Below are 18,729 nucleotides of genomic sequence, written 5' to 3'. Positions count from 1 at the left end.
ACTCTGGTTGCATCAGATGGACCAATAATGTGTGACGTGTAGGGGGGGGGGGGTCTATGTCAGACAACCAATCGGTACGAAAGATATGAGTGTTATAGGCATTGAGTATTCATGTTTGATCAATCAGTCATGAAGCTGTAAATTCCCATACAGACCATTCATTATTTTGGGTAGTTTCCGTTTTTTATGTTCGACATAGAGAACTATCTCTCTCTCGCACACACACACGCACGCACTCTCATTCAGTTGCCTACTGCAGGTATGAAAACTATATCATGCTGTGTATTACCTCATTGACTTGACATTCAGGGCGGGCGGCATCTTGCCGGGGGCTGCACGGAGCGCCGGAATGGTGACATTTGCGTGATCGGTTTTCTATCGCTCACTTGCACTTCGCGGTCAATGATATCATGTCACCGTGTGGGACTGTGGGTCAATTAACCTTGTCGGAGTGGGCGCCCTGATTCTAGTTTGTGAGCTGGGCAGGCTGCTGCCTGGGAAGGTCTCCCACTCAGAAGTACGAGATGGGGAGGGGGGCGGGGGTAGGATGACCTCAGGTCTCCCCACTGGAAGCCGAAGGTATGGGAAGCGGGGGAATCTATCAAATAGCTCACCTCTATCTTTGTACAGTACTAATGCAATTGGTAAAATCAGTCACACTACGAAATGCTACCAATTAAACCACAATTCATTCATAATACTGTGAATATTTAATTTCACAGACATATTGTTGCATTTTTTTCTGGTTTGTGCGAAATCGTTAAGAATAATATAAAACCAGTCTGCACACCAGCAATGTGAATTGGTTTGGTCTTGACTCTTGGTTGACAGTGTTGGGGGATGGGTAATGTATTAATGCTCGAGAGCCAAATCAACACAAAAAGTTTATATTTGTCTTTGTTACTTCTTTTTGATATTTATGAGTCTTATTTTTGTATATCTTTTTATATTTATATAGTTTTAAATGGTATCATTAATATTATATTACTAACTCCTGTGATTATTATTTTTTGACCATGCTGGTCATTTATGAACATTTGAACATCTTGGCCATGTTCTGTTATAATCTCCACCTGGCACAGCCAGAAGAGGACTGGCCACCCCTCAGAGCCTGGTTCCTCTCTAGGTTTCTTCCTAGGTTTTGGCCTTTCTAGGGAGTTTTTCCTAGCCGCCGTGCTTCTACACCTGCATTGCTTGCTGTTTGGGATTTTAGGCTGGGTTTCTGTACAGCACTTCGAGCTATATAGGCTATACGAAGGGCTATATAAAATACATTTTATTTGATTTGATTTATTTGGAGGGGGGGGGGGGGGGGGGGGGGGTGGTTGCCCAGGGAGCCATACAAGCTAGAACTGTCACTGGGCTGGACATAAGTAAAAGTGGCTGGGCCAACATTTTCAAGTAAAAATACAGCACAAATTCCCCCCCAACATATTCCAGTGAAAATTTGTGCAATCACATTGCATCATTTAACACACAACACAGGATAAATGTGACCAGAAAACACCACAAATTTCCCTTGACAAACAAGCCCATTATTATTGCAAAGTAGTCAGCGCAAATGCTCAACTGCACAACTACACAACCGCTTACACATAATGAAACCGCTTACAACATAATGAAATATACAACATGTCTATCACCTACATATTCAGAGAGAGGAAGAGAGAGAGAGAGAGATCTACAGCACAGGCACAACAGGTGGATTCAGGACCATGGTCAGCGCATTGGCCAGACACCAGCTCGGCACTGGATTGGATTATGCGCTAAAAATTTATTGCACAAATAAGCAAGGAAAAATAGAAAGCTCTGAAGGTGTTTTCATTAAGCCCAAAAGAGCACAATTTTTACCAAACGAAAACAGCCACACACAATACAATACAAAGCCTTTAGGGTTATACCTTGAACTGTATGGCAGGTATGAAATGACTAGCTCACTTGAATCAGCAAACATAAACTTGGCCTACCAAGGCAGGCATGAAAACATGAAATCATCATACATGGCTGTCGTAGCAATGTCCTGTATTACTAATTGAGGAGAGTTACAAACCACACACCAGTCAGAGTTATACTTAAACTTCATCTTTAATTATATGAGCTTCACCATAGCCCTTTGACTCTCAGATCAATTCAGTGTCTATAATGAATTCTGAGAGTCCCTACAGTCGAATACAAAGATCTTTTATAGCCAAGATACACCCCTCTCAACTTACATGACGAACCACAGATCTTAGGAAAACTTCACAAAGGGCCTTTTACTTGAGAAAGGAGTATCCCATAGCCAGATAGCATTAGCTATAAATTATCGTTCAGTTTGGTCTCTAGACGAGGTTCTAATCTCGTACCAAAACATTACCTCATCCAAGGCATAACTCAATTGTCAACTCTATACTCTCCCATCTCAAGTAAACCCCCTCTTCTCCCCACTCCTGGACAAGCTCACTGAGGGGAGTGACTTGTGCACAGAGATTGTGGAGCCAAGAGATAATTGGTACCCCCTTAATCACGCCATCCATTCACATGGTTTAACAGATACATTCACATATGAAGACAATGTTCCATTCTGACCTCTCCTTTTCTGATATTCTGCATATTACCAGAGACATGTAAAAGACAAGCCTGACCTCTCCCCTCTCTGGGCTCCAAGTGTCTGAGGCCTAGCTGAGAAGGGAAAAGTGCAACTGTCAACAGTATAGTCCAAAGGGAGACATTCTAATGACAAGTATCTCACATAAGCATATTATGTAAATAATGCATCTTCTATGTTACCCAACTAATTCTGATTCATTCTCCTCATGGCCTAATATCGGGTATGAATTGTCACAACCTGATCTGTTTCACCTGTCCTTGTGCTTGTCTCCACTCCCTTCCAGGTGTCGGCCATCTTTCTCATTATCCCCTGTGTTTTCTGTCTGTCTGTGCAAGTTCGTCTTGTTTGTCAAGTCAACCAGTGTTTCTCTCAGCTCCTCCTTTTCCCAAGTCTCTCTTTTTTCTCGCCCTCCTGGTTTTGACCCTTGCCTGTCCTGCCTCTGAGCCCGCATGCCTGACCACTCTGCCTGCCCCTGACACCGAGGCCGCCTGCCTGACCACTCTGCCTGCCCCTGACCCTGAGCCTGCCTGCCATCCTGTACCTTTGCCTCCTCTGGATTACTGACCCCTGCCTGCTCTTGACCTGTCTTTTTCCTGCCCCTGTTGGATTATTAAGTTGTTGTTTATTCGACGTTGTCTACATCTGGGTCTTACCTTCAAACCTGATAGTAGGAACTGGCCATGACTGACCCAGCAGACCCGGACCAGCTGCGCAACAGCATCTCCTCCCAAGGAGCCACCATCGGGTTGGCACAAAGAATTGCTTCGTGGCCTTGTGGAGGGGGTCCAAACGTTGGCTGAACGTCATTTACATTTACATTTAAGTCATTTAGCAGACGCTCTTATCCAGAGCGACTTACAAATTGGTGCATTCACCTTATGACATCCAGTGGAACAGCCACTTTACAATAGTGCATCTAGATCTTTTAAGGGGGGGGGGGGGGGGGGGCAGAAGGATTGCTTTATCCTATCCTAGGTATCATGACCGGGCGTTGGACATTTTGCTGGCCCAATTCTGAGGGTTGTCTGGGAGGCAGCCTACCACCGTGATAACCCCACAGCCCCTTTGTAACTCGACTGTGAGCAGCGCCGTCTCATCAGTCACTCCAGCTTCTCGGGAGCCCCGCTTACCTCCCCTGGAACACTTCAATGGAGAGTCGAGCACCTGTCGGGCGTTTCTAGCTCAGAGTGCCCTCATCTTCGAGCTTCAACCCTCCTCCTTCCCCCCAGATCACTCTAAGATAGCCTACCTCATCACCCTGATGTCAGGGAGGGCTCTCATCTGGGCTACTACTGTATGGGAACAACAGCCGGCCATATGCGTTGGCCTGGAGGCGTTCGTGGGAGAGGTGAAGAAGGTTTTTGATGCCCCGTTCTCTGGGAGAAGCTGCACGTAAGCTATTCCAGCTTCAGCAGGACTCCCGCAGTGTGGCCGACTATGCGGTGGATTTCTGCACGTTGGCAGCGGAGAGTGCTTGGAACCAGGAAGCGCTGATCGATATGTTCCTACATGGCATCTCGGAGGAGTTACCTACGGATCTCGATTCCCTCATCGCTTTGACCATCCGAATTGATGGCCGATTACGGGAATGGCGGAGGGAGGGGAAATTCGATTAAGCTCGCTATTCCAGGGATTTCACCTTGCCTCCGAGTCATCCCGGAAGTCCCCGACGATCCCAATGCCGAGAGAACCCGAGGCTTCCCGCCCTCCCCCGAGAGTTGCTGAAGACGGCTGAGTCACCGCTTCCTGAGTCTATGCAACTAGGCAGAGCTGGGCTGTTGCCAGCGGAACAGAAACACATGATCAACACAAAGAGTTGTCTGTATTGCGGGACTTTGGGTCATTTTGTGGCCTCTTGTCCTTTAAAAGACCAGGCTCACTGGTAGGAGCGAGTACTCTGGTGAGCCATATGGGGAACTTTTCTGCTTCCCTTGCTCGCACCCCTTTTCATGCCATTCTGCTGTGGGGAAAGCAGTCTAAATCTCTCCGGGTCCTCATTGACTCTGGGGCCGATGAGAACTTTTTGGACGCTACCCTGGCTTCCGAGCTGAACATCCCCACTCAGCCCCTCTCCATTCACATGGATGTTAGAGAGCTGGACGGGTGCCCCTCATAATACCACTCCCATAAACCTACGGGTGTCAGGGAATCACAGCGAGACTATTACATTTCTGCTCATCAAGTCTCCTCAGATTCCCATGGATTTGGGATTCTACTGGCTCCAGTGACCACAACTGGTCTACGGGTACCATCATGGGCTGGAGTCCGTTCTGCCACGCCCATTGTCTGAAGTCAGCGCAGCCCGCCCCGGGACGGCTTCCTGTGGGCTCGGAAGGTGCCCTGGACCTCTCCACCATCCCAGCGGAATACCAGGACCTCCGGGAGGTGTTCAGCAAGGCCCGGGCCACGTCGCTTCCGCCGCACCGACCCTATGAATGTGGGATTGACCTTCTCCCTAGCACCACACCGCCCCGGGGATTTCTGTACTCTCTGTCGGGACCAGAGACTCCCTCTTCCTCTCCCACTGGCGCAGGGTTCTTCTTCATGGAGAAACAAGACCCTGTGCCCGTGTATTGACTACCGGGGACTCAATGACGTTACGGTTAATAACCGTTACCCACTATCACTCATTTCCTCGGCCTTCGAGCTGCTCCAGGGGGCCACTGTGTTTTCCAAGCTGGATATACGGAACACCTACCACCTGGTGCGGGGACGAGATGGGGACGAGTGGAAGACTGCCTTCAACATGGCCAGCTGCCACTACGAGTATCTGGTCATGCCTTTTGGCCTCACCAACGCCCCTGCTGTGTTCCAGGCTCTGGTAAATGATGTTCGCCGTGACAAAATCCCAATCTGTGGCTTTTTGAAAAGTCTACATAACTCATGACTAGCTAACTTTAGAATTGCAGGAGGGGGGGGGGTACCATATGATTGCGAAACAACATTAGATCCCAGGAACCTCCTATGCATGGGTGGGCCAGTGTTCAATCTCTGAACCTCTGCCCAGACTGGCCCTTCCCTGGCTTTGCCTCAAATTCCAGTGCAGTGTCCTCAACACTGTCACAGTGATGCTCTTGTGGAGAGTCAAAGTCCAAATCCACCATCCATGATGTGGGCGGGTGTTTCATGACGGTGGGGATAACTGAGACAGGAAGACGACATGTCTGGTTATGATGCAAACCTGGACTTTGGGACACTGCCTGGTACACTATCTCCAACTGTGGGTTCAAACAAACTCAGGGCAACTTGCAAATGATAGCAGGTTGACATGGGTCACATGACATGGCCTACTGTACTGCAGGCTAGAAAAAACATCCATATTTTGGGATTACCAAATGCAACATTGCTTTAACCCACTATTTGATTAAAATAATTGTGGCTATGCTGTGTGTTGACCTCCCACATTAATTCATGTCCTATAGCTTAGGCTACTATAAGGCCAGCTATGCAACTGTTAGGTAATTCATAATTAAATAGTTAGTGGTAACATAGCCATAAGAGGAAGAATTAGGTCACATACAGGATCATCAGGCCACTATTAGGCCAGCTTACCAAACAGCGATCAGAGATGGCATATACTGTACATATACATAACTCAGAGGCTGGCTCGCTCTGTGCTGTAATGGTAGGTTCTTGGACTAGCATTTTGGCTCCTGGGTGTTAGAGCCTCACAATGTACTTTACATAACCCACAGAGCGTAAAATAAGACCTAGTTTGCTCTGTTGAGAGTGGTGACATTTTGTGTCAGCTTTTTGTGCCGGTTTGGGATGGAACGAAACAGGAGCCTCAAGTGAGAGATATATTCGTCCTTAACTTTTTTCATAGGCTTTTAGAATTACAGTGTACCTCATTGTTTTCATTAGACTCAAATTCAAAGTACAAAACAACAACAATTTGACCATTGTCCGCAACGATATATGGCCTTCACAAAGGAGACAAAAACAAACCACCACTTACAGTGGCGTCTTTACGCTTTAGAGACATTATCATCAGTCCCCTGGCTGTATGTTTTACGTAGTTGTGACAATTATTTAACTTTATAGGCTTACCCCTCATTCAAATCAGGATCTGTATCAACAAGCCAACACGATGGATAGGATTACAGTATATGCCACCTGGTGGCCAAAATTCAAAACATCTGTCGACTCATGTTGGATCATGTGAGAAACACTCATATTTACAGTAAATCAGTTAGTAACACAGCTTATGACACATGAACAGGTTAAACAGGGATGTTGATGAGTAGCTTGTATGCGGTCTCTTGGAGGTTGAAATCTCCTCCTTCAAACTGTAATAATTGTCATCAGTTTTCGTGAGTCACAACATGGACCTTAACCAGAACCACAGACTGAAATGTACCTCGTTGGGAACAGAACATTATGTGTGTGTGTGTGTGTGTGTGTGTGTGTGTGTGTGTGTGTGTGTGTGTGTGTGTGTGTGTGTGTGTGTGTGTGTGTGTGTGTGTGTGTGTGTGTGTGTGTGTGTGTGTGTGTGTGTGTGTGTGTGTGTGTGTGTGTGTGCGCGCGCAGACGTTCATATGCTTTGTTTTGTTCAGCTGTTTGTCACTTTGTAGCAATTTTTGGAGAGGAAGGCCAGAGAACCTCTTCTGTTTTTCCTCTGGGTTAGAGGTATTTCAAACATGTCCATGAAACAGTTCACAGCGCTAGAAAATCACATGAGGGAGAAAGTCTGTACATAGTTCAATGTCAGAACATTGTGAACTGGCAGGGAAAACATACTGTGTTGGGGAAAAGTGAACTACACTTAGTTCAACTAGTTCAAACTACATTTTGCAGTAGCTTGGTGGTAGTTGAACTTAATTAAAATATTGGTAGTGTTATTGACTGCTTTTTACCATGTGGTGGTGTAGCAACTTTAACTACTGGAACTACATACTACTTCTTTTGCAAAAATAAAATTATATATGGGTGAAGTAGGCAAGAATTTCCTTTGTTTTTCGACACCAGACCTGTCTAATTCTCACTTGAAACATAGTTTTGTGTTTAATACACTGAATTAGACATTCTGTTGTGACCCTAGAGTGATCTGCTCTTGCAATTTGTCATCTATGACATTTAGATATGATAATTTATCACAAAGTAGTTTGCATGTAGTGAACTACTTTTTCAAAGTAACTTTTGTTAAGCAAAATACATTTTTGTTAAAGGTGGCTTAACTTCTTCCAGTGTGAAGTAATTGTTTGCTCAACACTACTAATGATTGACACAAACAATGAAATACAAGAACAGTTTCTCTCATACGGGCAGAACATGATAAATGCCTTGCTTGTCAAACCAATCATTGTCTTGGAATGAAATCTCTCCCTGACATCGCGCTCTTCCCCATGATAATCATCAATAGAAAAAATGTATGTTCAAAGGGAATATTGTGCAAGCGAAATGTTGGTATGTTTAGACGAGTGCCAGACAGGGCCTGATAATCTGATCTGAGTCCTTGAGTTAGCCTTATCTAAAGGCCTGGCAGCTGACTGAGGGTATAGTCTGTCACAGCCGGAGTAGGGCTGGTTGAACTGAACACACACACACACACACACAGACATGGGGGCACACACGGTGGGCACACACAGGCATACGGGCATACACACATTTGTGAGAGAGTGACCCAAGAAGTAAATTGTTGGGTGGAATAATACCCATGACAGTTTCATATCCCTGCCATGCCCTTGAGAATTTTATCACACCTATGAAACACCAGTCAGCAACAGAGGCTTGTGGGAGGGAACAGTACCAGCAATGTGCGCCATAATAAAATATATGAACCCAAACACAAATACAGTATAAGTGCAAAATATTATTATATATATTTTTTTTTATTTAAACATCTAATCATGGAGTCGGAGGTAAAAAAAAACGAAACAAATTAAGAGTTTCATTCCAAAACGCTATATACCATTTTCATAAATGTTGGTAAATTAGATTTGATTGTTTAGAGAAATTATAAAATAGATTGGTGTGATTTTTCACTATCTAATCATGCCATGGGGTTGCTCAATGACAGAAATGAATTTGTTTAATTTAATTTCAGAGAGCAGGGCAATCATTGTCCGGCAGGGAAATTTCATTTTTATAGTTGAAAAAAGGGATTTTTTTTTCAATATTTGATCTTAAAAATTACATTTAGTGGAATTCTATTGGGGAAAATATGTGTTTTTGTAATTTTCCAAACATTTTAAATTGTATTCATTTCCATATCAGATCTCTGGTCAGAAATGTCCTTATCTGGCGCAAAGGATCACAATTTCAAACTCCACCAAAAAGTTTACAAATTCTAATAACTGGCAAAAATGTATATTAACTGAAAAGTATCACATGTAGTTTCTTGCAATAGCCATCTCTGACTTTAAGGAATATTTCTCTAAAAACTGTGATTTCTACAAAATGTGTCCAGAGTTTTGGTCAATTCCATCAGATTTGTCTAAAATCCTAAATGAATCAGAATTGAACAGATTCAGCTATACCATGATATTCCTTTCTTCATCTCCTGATTAACTGTAGTGTGACAAGACCACCCATGATCTAAAAGTTCTCTAGTTTTGATAGATTTAAACAAACAATATTGATATCACCATGGTCACAACCATAACCTGTCAACTCCATCTACATTATATATTAAGATAGAATATGAATTTTGGTTGAAATACGTAGGCTTTGGAGTCATAAAGTAACTGAGAAAAAAATAAATTGGTATTTTGTTTAACACTTGAATGAAGAAGAAAAGAAGCCATAACTCCGTAAAACGTCCATTCTGTCATATTTTTGTCAAACATCAACTCTGTCAGAGTGCTGAAATGGTAGAATGGCTATATTTTGTTGTGCATTGTTAAATAAATGATTTACTGTATTTTTACAAATGTTTGAATTTAACTATTTTTAAAGACAAGAATATGTCTGTTTTGAGTTTCTGTTGTCAACTCTGTCAGTGGCTTGTCAACTCCATCACTGATTGCTAACCCCCTTAAGATGGATTTTTTTGTAAATATTCTGAAAAAACATGTTCATCATTGTCCTGCAATACATGTCAACTATTGAAGTATAGTACTTGCTGTGCTAGACATGCTTTATAAATCTTGTTTTATGTTCTGAATTTAGAAAACCGTGCCAAATGCTAACAAAATTAGCCCTGGTACATTATACAGTAGTATAAAACAAAACAAAAATACATTTGAAGATTTGTATTACATATTTGAATAATCTAAGGTTAGAATGAAACAACCAATGTCCTTAAACGCTTGTTGGACAATAAATATACAAATAAAATGCCTTTTATGGTGTCTGACTAAGTTGAGATAAATCCGGTTAGGTGCATTTTATGAAAAAGGTTTTAGTTAGGAGGTTGTTCCTTTACGTTGTGTGGTAGCTGATACTTTGGTTTATAAACATTTATATTTCAAATGTTGTTAATATTAAGAAAAATATTTGTAAAAGAAAGAGTTGGGATTGTCCCGTCTTTCAAGAATCCCTGAGAGACACATTCACCTCACTCTCAGATAAATTAGTAGTACTGCTAGGTTTTACAGTCACATGTAAAAATAACTACATTTTTAATAAAGAACTGTATGAATGATACATTTGTGACATCAATATTTAAAAAATATATTTTAAAAAGCATTCAATACAGTAATATAAGATGTACATATTTTACATTTTAATAATTTAGCAGATGCTCTTATCCAGGGCGACTTACAGTAAAAGTGCATTCATCTTAAGATGGCTAGGTGAGACAACCACACATCACAGTCCAATATACAGGATACAATCATTTAATTCCACGCTAAACAATGGATATATCGAGATTTGCAAAAAAATACGCATTTTCATACACATACAATAAAATCTAAGAACAGCAATATCTTACACACACATGAAGGTACCCATTATCATTTCTGATTGGTGGATATAGAGTTTTGGAAATAAACTCTTCAAATGTATAAGAAAGTTGTGACATGATAGCAAAACCTCCACCTCGAAGTTGGTGGTTGAACACTGTGTGTAAAGAAGACGATTTCGGCTATCTATGTTGTTTGCTGAAATGATGTCCTTGTGTGTGGCTCCAATGCAAATCATGTGTATAGCCTATATACAGCCTATGTACAGTCCAAAGTTTGACACACCAACTCATTCAAGGGTTTTTCTTTATTTTTTTTGTATTTTCTACATTGTAGAATAATAGTGAAGAGATCAAACTATGAAATAACACATATGGAATCATGTAGTAACAAAAAAAGTGTTAACCAAATCTAAATATATTTTATATTTGAGATTCTTCAAAGTAGCCACCCTTTGCCTTGATGACAGCTTTTCACACTCTTGGCATTCTCTCAACCAGCTTAATGAGGTAGTCACCTGGAATACACATCAATTGACAGGTGTGCCTTGTTAAAAGTTAATTTGTGGAATTTCTTTCCTTCTTATTGCGTTTGAGCCAATCAGTTGTGTTGTGACAAGTTAGGGGTGGTATACAGAAGATAGTCCTATTTTGTAAAAGACCAAGTCCATATTATGGCAAGAACAGCTCAAATAAGCAAAGAGAAATGACAATCCATCATTACTTTAAGACATGAAGGTCAGTCAATGCGGAAAATTTCAAGAACTTTGAAAGTTTCTTCAAGTGCAATCGCAAAAGCGCTATTATGAAACTGGCTTTCATGAAGACCGCCACAGGAAAGGAAAACCCAGAGTTACCTCTGCTGCAGAGGATAAATTCATTAGAGTTACCAGTCTCAGAATTGCAGGCCAAATAAATGCTTCACAGAGTTCAAGTAACAGACACATCTCAACATCAACTGTTCAGAGGTGAATCAGGCCTTCATGGTCAAATTGCTGCAAAGAAACCACTGCTAAAGGACACCAATAATAAGAAGAGACTTGCTTGTGCCAAGAACCACGAGCAATGGACATTAGACTGGTGGAAATCTGTCTTTTGGTCTGATGAGTCCAAATTTGCGATTTTTGGTTCCAACCTCCATGTCTTTGTGAGAGGCAGAGTAGGTGAACGGATGATCTCCGCATGTGTGGTTCCCACCGTGAAACATGGAGGAGGAGGTGTGATGGTGTTGGGGTGCTTTGCTGGTGACACTGTCAGTGATTAATTTAGAATTCAAGGCATACTTAACCAGCATGGCTACAACAGCAATCTGCAACGATACGCCATCCCATCTGGTTTGGGCTTACTGAGACTATCATCTGTTTTTCAACAGAACTATGACCCAACACACCACCAGGCTGTGTAAGGACTATTTGACCAAGTTGAGTGATGGAGTGCTGCATCAAATGACTTGGCCTCCACAATCACCCGACCTCAACCCAATTGAGATGGTTTGGGATGAGTTGGACAACAGAGTGAAGGAAAAGCAGCCAAAAAGTGCTCAGCACAACTCCTTCAAGACTGTTGGAAAAGCATTCCTCATGAAGCTGGTTGAGAGAATGCCAAGAGTGTGCAAAGCTGTCATCAAGGCAAAGGGTGGCTACTTTGAAGAATCTCAAATATAAAGTATATTTTGATTTGTTTAACACCTTTTTGGTTTCAAAAATGATTCCACATGTGTCATTTCATAGTTTTGATGTTTTCACTATAATTATACAATGTAGAAAATAGTAAAAAAATAAAGAAAAACCCTTGAATGAGTAGGTGTTCTAAAAATGTTGACTGGTACTGTATGTATAAAGTAAAGGGTTATATTACATTCCATAGTTTGATGGCTATTTTTGTTCCCCTTTCCCATTGGTTGAGAAGATGATCTTGCTCATATTTCTGATGTACTGGGACCCGTCCAGTGCTGAGATCTTAGGGCTGCTGAGCGGAATGAGGGCATTGTTGGTGTAGTATCTGAATGCAGGGTTCGATGACTGGATGGCATCCAGAAATACCTGTATTGAGAGGGGTCCAGCTATTAAATCTACTCATCAGTACTACTTACACTTCCATAAAAAATCTATAAATATCTAGTATCACATACATACGTATGTACATGCACTATGCTCTGGAGACAGGGAGGAGCACCTTAGAAGATCAGCTAAATAACTAATAGATGTCAAGTAAGCAGAACCTGTACCTTCACAATATCCTCTGTGTCCTGAGCTGCGTTCTGGAACAGAATCCCACAGTGTTGCAGGTACGTGTCATAGAGGCTGCGTGTGTGGGCGTCGACCTGCTGCAGCGAAGTGTCCCCTGGCTCTGCCCTCTGCAGGTTGTCCAGGAAATCCGTGTTGACAGGGCCGCACTCAATAAGACTCACACTGCATGATGGTGGATGGAGTCAATCAGTACCAACACAGTGCACATCCAAAATGAAACACTAACAAAGGGATACATGAGCTGATGACCTCTGTCTGGACTCACTGGATGTTGAAGTGCTGCAGGAGAATGGCCAGACTCTCACAGGCGCCCTCTACTGCAAACTTACTGGCACAGTACACCTCATTAAAGGGGAGTCCTACAATGCAATAACACACAGAGATATGTGATTATCATGGCAATAAATACTAAACAAAACCCCAAATCTGACCTCAGAGCAGTGTCTAAAGGCAATTTCATTACACTCCCCCCCCCCTGTCACCCCAGCCCTGCTCTCTCTCTCTCACCCTGTAGCCCACCGATGCTGCCAGTGACCAGGATACGTCCATGGCCCTGGGCCTTCATCCCTGGTAGGAAGGCCTGGATGGTGCTGATGGTGCCCAGGAGGTTGACCTCCAAGATCTGCCTCATGGTGGCCAGGGACTGGGCTTCCAGCGGCCCCATCAACCCCACACCAGCATTACACACTGCCAACATGAATACCACAGATAATCAGAAAGCCAGAGTACATGACATACTGTATGCTGTACACATGTAAAGAAATTGTCGTTGATGTAAAAATATGAAGCACATCTGTTTTTCTGTTTTGCACACACAACCACACACACACACGATATAACACTGTTACTGTAAGTCATGACTCTGGTCATACCCAGAATGTTCACCCTCTTCTCCCTGACCCTGTCCCTGGCATCCAGAATGGACCGCTGGTCAGTGATGTCCATCTGGAGGATGTCCAGGGTGTCCTTGTGCAGGCCCTTCACACAGTCCAGCAGACGCTCCTTTTTGGCAAGATTCCTCATGGTGGCATAGACTAAACAGAGTTGATATCAGTGGTCAAGGACATCAGAGACTTCGACATCAAAGATTTACCATTAAACATGTACGAAACAAAACAGATGAAATACAGGGCTTGACATTGACATTATATTGTCACCATAGTTTCCAAAACTAGAATTTTCTGTAATTAAATTGTGACGCAGATAAACCAACCAAAACCTGTTTCTAATATGTGGATGCCATGTAGTAAACTGGCATAAAACTCAGACAGCTTACTGCTCAAAGCACTTATGCAACAAACATATCACGTATTGTACCCACACTGTTTATTGCATGATCTTACGGCACTGAATAAAATAAACGCTTTCTGTACAGTGATGCCCTTGCAAGTCAGTAACTGCTTACCTTTGTACATTTTCGCTGGATCCGAGGCCAGCCGGACGGCCAGACTGAGGCCTATCCCCGAGGAGCATCCTGTGATCAGCACCACTGTCTGCTCCATTGGGCTGCTGGTCTACACGTCTTCTGGGTCTGGTAGCTAACAGAGAGATGAGGTCTGAGGGAAGGAGACGAGGAGATACACGGAGCAGCTCTGTAGGGCTTGATGAGGGGTGTGAGATGAGATGGTATGGGAAGAGATACAGTTTGTGTTGTTTGTTGATGCTCAAAGTCATGTTTTCACTGTCATCCCTATCACAAGGTCCCTAGAATGTAAACATGATCTCATTTCCCAGCCCAGGATGAAGTTTTGCTAGGCCAGGTGTTCTCACGAGGTCTGTCTGTGGCCATCAACCCATCACCCGAGCCCTTTCACTCCCTATTTGGTTCAAAACATTCTCTAAGACCTAAACCTCACCTGGAGTTGTGGAGCGTTGAGCAAGTTGAGGAAGCTAAACTTCTAAGTATAACATTGGATGGTCACTTATCACGATCAAATCATATTGACAAAGCTGTTGTGAAGATGGGGAGGGGTATGTCTGTTCTTAACAGATGTTCTGTGTTTTTGACACCTAAACCAACTCTACTAGTTGTTCAGGCTCTGGTCTTGTCTTATCTTGTTTACTGTCCGGTAATATGGTCAAGCTGTAGCTGGCTCCCAACAGAACAGCAGGCCTTGCCCTTAACTGCACATACAGAACTAACATCAACAACATGCAGTTCAGTGTTTCCTGGTTGAGGGTTGACAAGAGATTAACTGATTCTCTTCTAGTTTTTATGAGAAATATTATTGTGATGAAAAGTCCTGATTGTCTGCATAATCAAATAACATTCAGCTCAGACAGCCATATGTACCCCACAAGACATAACACCAGGGTCTCTTCACAGTCCCCAAGTCCAAAATGAATTCACGGCAACAAACAGTACTATACAGAGCCATGATCACATAGAACTCCCTTCCAACTCCAATTACTCAAGCAAACAACAAAATGACCTTTAAAAAACAAATTAAACAACATCTCATGGAACGGCAGGGACTGTGAGGGGACAGACACACGCACGCGCGCGCACACACACACACACACACACACACACACACACACACACACACACACAGACACACTCTAACACACACGTTTTGTTGTTGTTGTATTGTTTGTATTCGTTTTTTGTTGTATGGTGTGTATATGGTTGTATTTAAAATGTGTGTGACTGTCCTTGTCTATCAGTCTATCAGTGTTTTGTTACTTGTCATGTTATTTTTATTTTTTGTGGACCCTAGGAAGAGTAGCCGCTGCTTCTGCAAAAGCTAATGGGGATCCAAACAAACAAATAAAATAAATATGACCCACTGATAGAGACTGGAGCTTTGATTTTGTCCTCATTGTCAGCCAAACTATCACATAATCTGAAAAAAACTCCAAAACCTGAGGAAAATGATCTGGAACAATAAAGATCCCTATAGCAGTTAGTTACTTTATCCAGGAGATGGAAGCACTGTCATTATCAATGTGTGCAGCACAGGAGCCCTAGCCAGTGGGCCCTCTGGTCAGTATCTGGTCACACTCAAACCCGCACTGACCACACATTCTTCTAGAATACACAGTGGACCACTAACACTCCACCTAAAACAATAATGTTGAGAACAGCCAGTGGAGAACACAAAAGGATCTTGGATAAAAGGAAGAATAGAGACATTTAGAGTATAATTAGTCTCTCGTTGGCTATACTGGCCAACTGACACCCACTATTACCAGAAATGCATTGGCTGAAATGACTACATAGCCAGTCATTTAAAGCCTGTAAACCCCTGGTTGGATAGTTATAGGGTTCGTAGTGAGTGTCATGTGGATGCTCTTTGTTTTGGAAAGCTGAAGTCTAGTGCTATGGTAGGGTAGGCTGAAAAATTGTTTCAAATCCATCCTAAAAACTGTGCCATTTAAGTCCAGACCTCTAGCCAGAGGAACTAAGTTATAGCACAAATGTTAATATATAGGCATTCTCTTGCTGGAATAGATAGCAGAGGCCAGTGCTGAAACCTTGACATTTGACTTCTGAGAACTTATGCCAAAAGTTAGGAGAATTAGGTTAAGTTTAGGAAAAGGGTTACGGTTAGTTCAGAAAAATTGAAAGTATGCATCTTAGAAATAGTTTTCACATACAAACATTATATGTCCGAACTCCGTCCAAATAATAACATGGTGTGGTAGAATGTTTATTTTTATTGGAGAATTTCTGCATGGCTCCGGAGTGGCGCACTGCAGCTCAGTGCTAGAGGCATCACTACAGACCCTGGTTTGATCCCGGGCTGTATCACAACTTGCCGTAATCGGGAGTCCCATAGGGCGGCGCACAATTGGCCCAGCATCGTCTGTGTTAGGGGAGGGTTTAGCCGGGGTAGGCCGTCATTGTAAAATAAGAATTTGTTCTTAACTGACTTGCCTAGTAGACTTGTTAGATGCCATGAATCAATTCAAACTTGAGTTGGTTTTGGGGTGTGGTTTGATGTGGGTGTCGCTTGTGTGTGTTCGCAGGTGGGAAGAGTTAGACAAATTATTTCACCAATTAACTTCAGCCAGCTGGTGTGCGACCTGCGGCAAAATTGGTTTCCCTTTGGATAGCCTATCTCCGGGGCTTGTTCGGGACGTCAATAAATGACACAATGTAAATGAGACAATGTTTTCATGTTGCACACCTTTTAGTCTTTTCATTAAATGCTTTCAATATTTGTATATGAATTTCTACAATTTAAAGTTGGTTTGAGGTTTTTAAGTCATTGAAATTTGGAGCTATTGGAATTTTTTGAACATATTGTCTCATGTACATTGTGTAATTTACCGATGGTCCCTAACTAGCCCCATTGGGATATCCAAAGTCAACCCAAATTTACCACGGGCATGACGATTGGGTCACATGCAGTTGCACTCCGAATTGATGATTACTTGTGTGCTGCCAGCTGTGGCATGTGGGTAGGTTTGAAAAAACCCAACCTTCATGTACATTGTGTGCAGTCAGGAACACAAGTCTCACAAAACTCAGTTTTGGACGAGATTGATATAGTTAGAAGGTTCTTTCAATGGTGGATGGATGACTCTCTATGTGGATACAAATAGGATGGAGACTGATTACTATTTTGTAGATTTAATCATCAAGTGACCATTGTTACAGCTGCTGAGGTATAAAGAACTGGGAGACTGCATCCCAAGATGTCCGACCGTTGTTTTCAACTTGACGTACGCACATTCCCATACCCCGATTCATGGACCGTCTATATACAGGTTGCATCCGGTTTACATGGTCCAACTTCCCATGCGCACTAGCACATAGTGAGCACAGGGAACAGCACTAGCAGTGACGATGTCTTCACGTCATCCAAAAACATTGCAGACATTGGATGAATATAAAATGTTAACATCTTTGGCTGCAACTAATGGAGAAAAGTGACAATTTAAATAATTCTGTGGATGTTTAGTGCACAAATGTGATGACTAAAGTGTCTTATTAGGAACTTCTCTATGTGTCGTCTATGGAAATTCTCTTTCTGGGCCGGGTGTCAGTTAAACTGCAATACCGAAAAAAGACTGTAGGAGCAGTCGAAACTGTGCTTCTACAACCAGAACCCTGGCACCTTGCTTACAGCCTGAGCTGTGCTATGTCCTGTATATTTATCATAAAATAATCCTACACTGACTTTATGATCCTATTTACACATTGTAGTCAATTTTGACAGTAGAATACATGTTTCTGACTCATATCAATGCCACATATAGGCTGTTTTCTAAGTGAGAAGTTGTTTTTTAGGGGAGTTGTTTAATCATTTTGAGTATTCACAATAATCGTAGGCCTATTATTTTTAATTTACTATGTGCCTGCGTCAGGTCACCTGACATTTGAGTTTGTCCTACATTTCCATTTGGAGTCAGAAGCGCATGGGAAAACGTGATATAGGTCAGTATTAAATATGGTATTCAGATCAGTGGCGCCTGGCCGAGTAATAATTTAACATAAGTGCACTATTATTATTCAATGCAAATAAACCAGGGGCTCAATCCATCACGCACATATTCGCATGGTGGTGACGGTGACCTCATCCACAATGGCCATCTCCAGTCAACTCCTCTGGGTAAAAGAGAAATGGGGTTTGTTCATCTGCCAAGAAGGCGTCTATCCAGACAGCCCTTGATTTCCTCCGATATAGATCTCTTCCCCCCACGGCCATCGCAAATTCCAGGGCCGTCACAAGCCCACGCTCGACCACTGCATGTCACTCAGCAGCGCTCCCTAAAGCCCCAAGTGGCCGTCGATTAAACGCATTCATTTTTAGCGCGGATATTTGATGATTGGATCTGCATGCCAAGTGCATTAATCTCCACCTGTCAGAAAAGTGTACAGTACAGGCCTTGTCTCCAGAGATGGGCAGTTTTTCTGCTGCATGTATTTGAAATATGTATTTCAATTACTTCTGAGAATTTTGTCATTTATATTACACTGGGCTGAACTACACTCCAATGTATTTTGTAACAAGATATTTTCGAGAGCTGTAATTTGTATTTTCAAAATACCAATTACTTTTCTATACCATTTTTATAGTGGTTCACCATTTTGT

General features: G+C 42.5%; 1 protein-coding gene across 1 annotated transcript; it reads right to left on the bottom strand.

Moving 5' to 3' along the window:
- Nucleotides 1–10,136: 10,136 nt before the first annotated feature.
- Nucleotides 10,137–14,256, bottom strand: LOC129829758 (estradiol 17-beta-dehydrogenase 1-like). The gene is made up of 6 exons (XM_055891656.1): nt 14,091–14,256; nt 13,558–13,719; nt 13,193–13,372; nt 12,951–13,044; nt 12,664–12,847; nt 10,137–12,478 (listed from the first exon to the last, which is right to left on the bottom strand). Exons 1-6 carry the CDS (start codon nt 14,185–14,187, stop codon nt 12,311–12,313), a joined length of 885 nt encoding a protein of 294 aa, XP_055747631.1. The 5' UTR covers nt 14,188–14,256; the 3' UTR covers nt 10,137–12,310.
- Between the last annotated feature and the right edge of the window lie 4,473 nt (nt 14,257–18,729).

This window comes from Salvelinus fontinalis, chromosome 2 (genome assembly GCF_029448725.1).
Source record: "Salvelinus fontinalis isolate EN_2023a chromosome 2, ASM2944872v1, whole genome shotgun sequence".
In the NCBI taxonomy this organism is placed as follows: domain Eukaryota; kingdom Metazoa; phylum Chordata; class Actinopteri; order Salmoniformes; family Salmonidae; genus Salvelinus; species Salvelinus fontinalis.
The sequence above is the reverse complement of the archived record's forward strand: the minus strand, read 5'-3'. Positions and strand labels throughout refer to the sequence as shown.

Coding starts and splice junctions, on each gene's coding strand:
- LOC129829758 (XM_055891656.1), bottom strand. CDS start 14,187: ATGGAGCAGACAGTGGTGCTGATCACAGGATGCTCCTCGGGGATAGGC. Junction 13,045..13,192: donor CAGCATCGGTGGGCTACAGG/GTGAGAGAGAGA, acceptor ATTGCATTGTAG/GACTCCCCTTTAATGAGGTG. Junction 12,479..12,663: donor ACACAGAGGATATTGTGAAG/GTACAGGTTCTG, acceptor CTCTCAATACAG/GTATTTCTGGATGCCATCCA.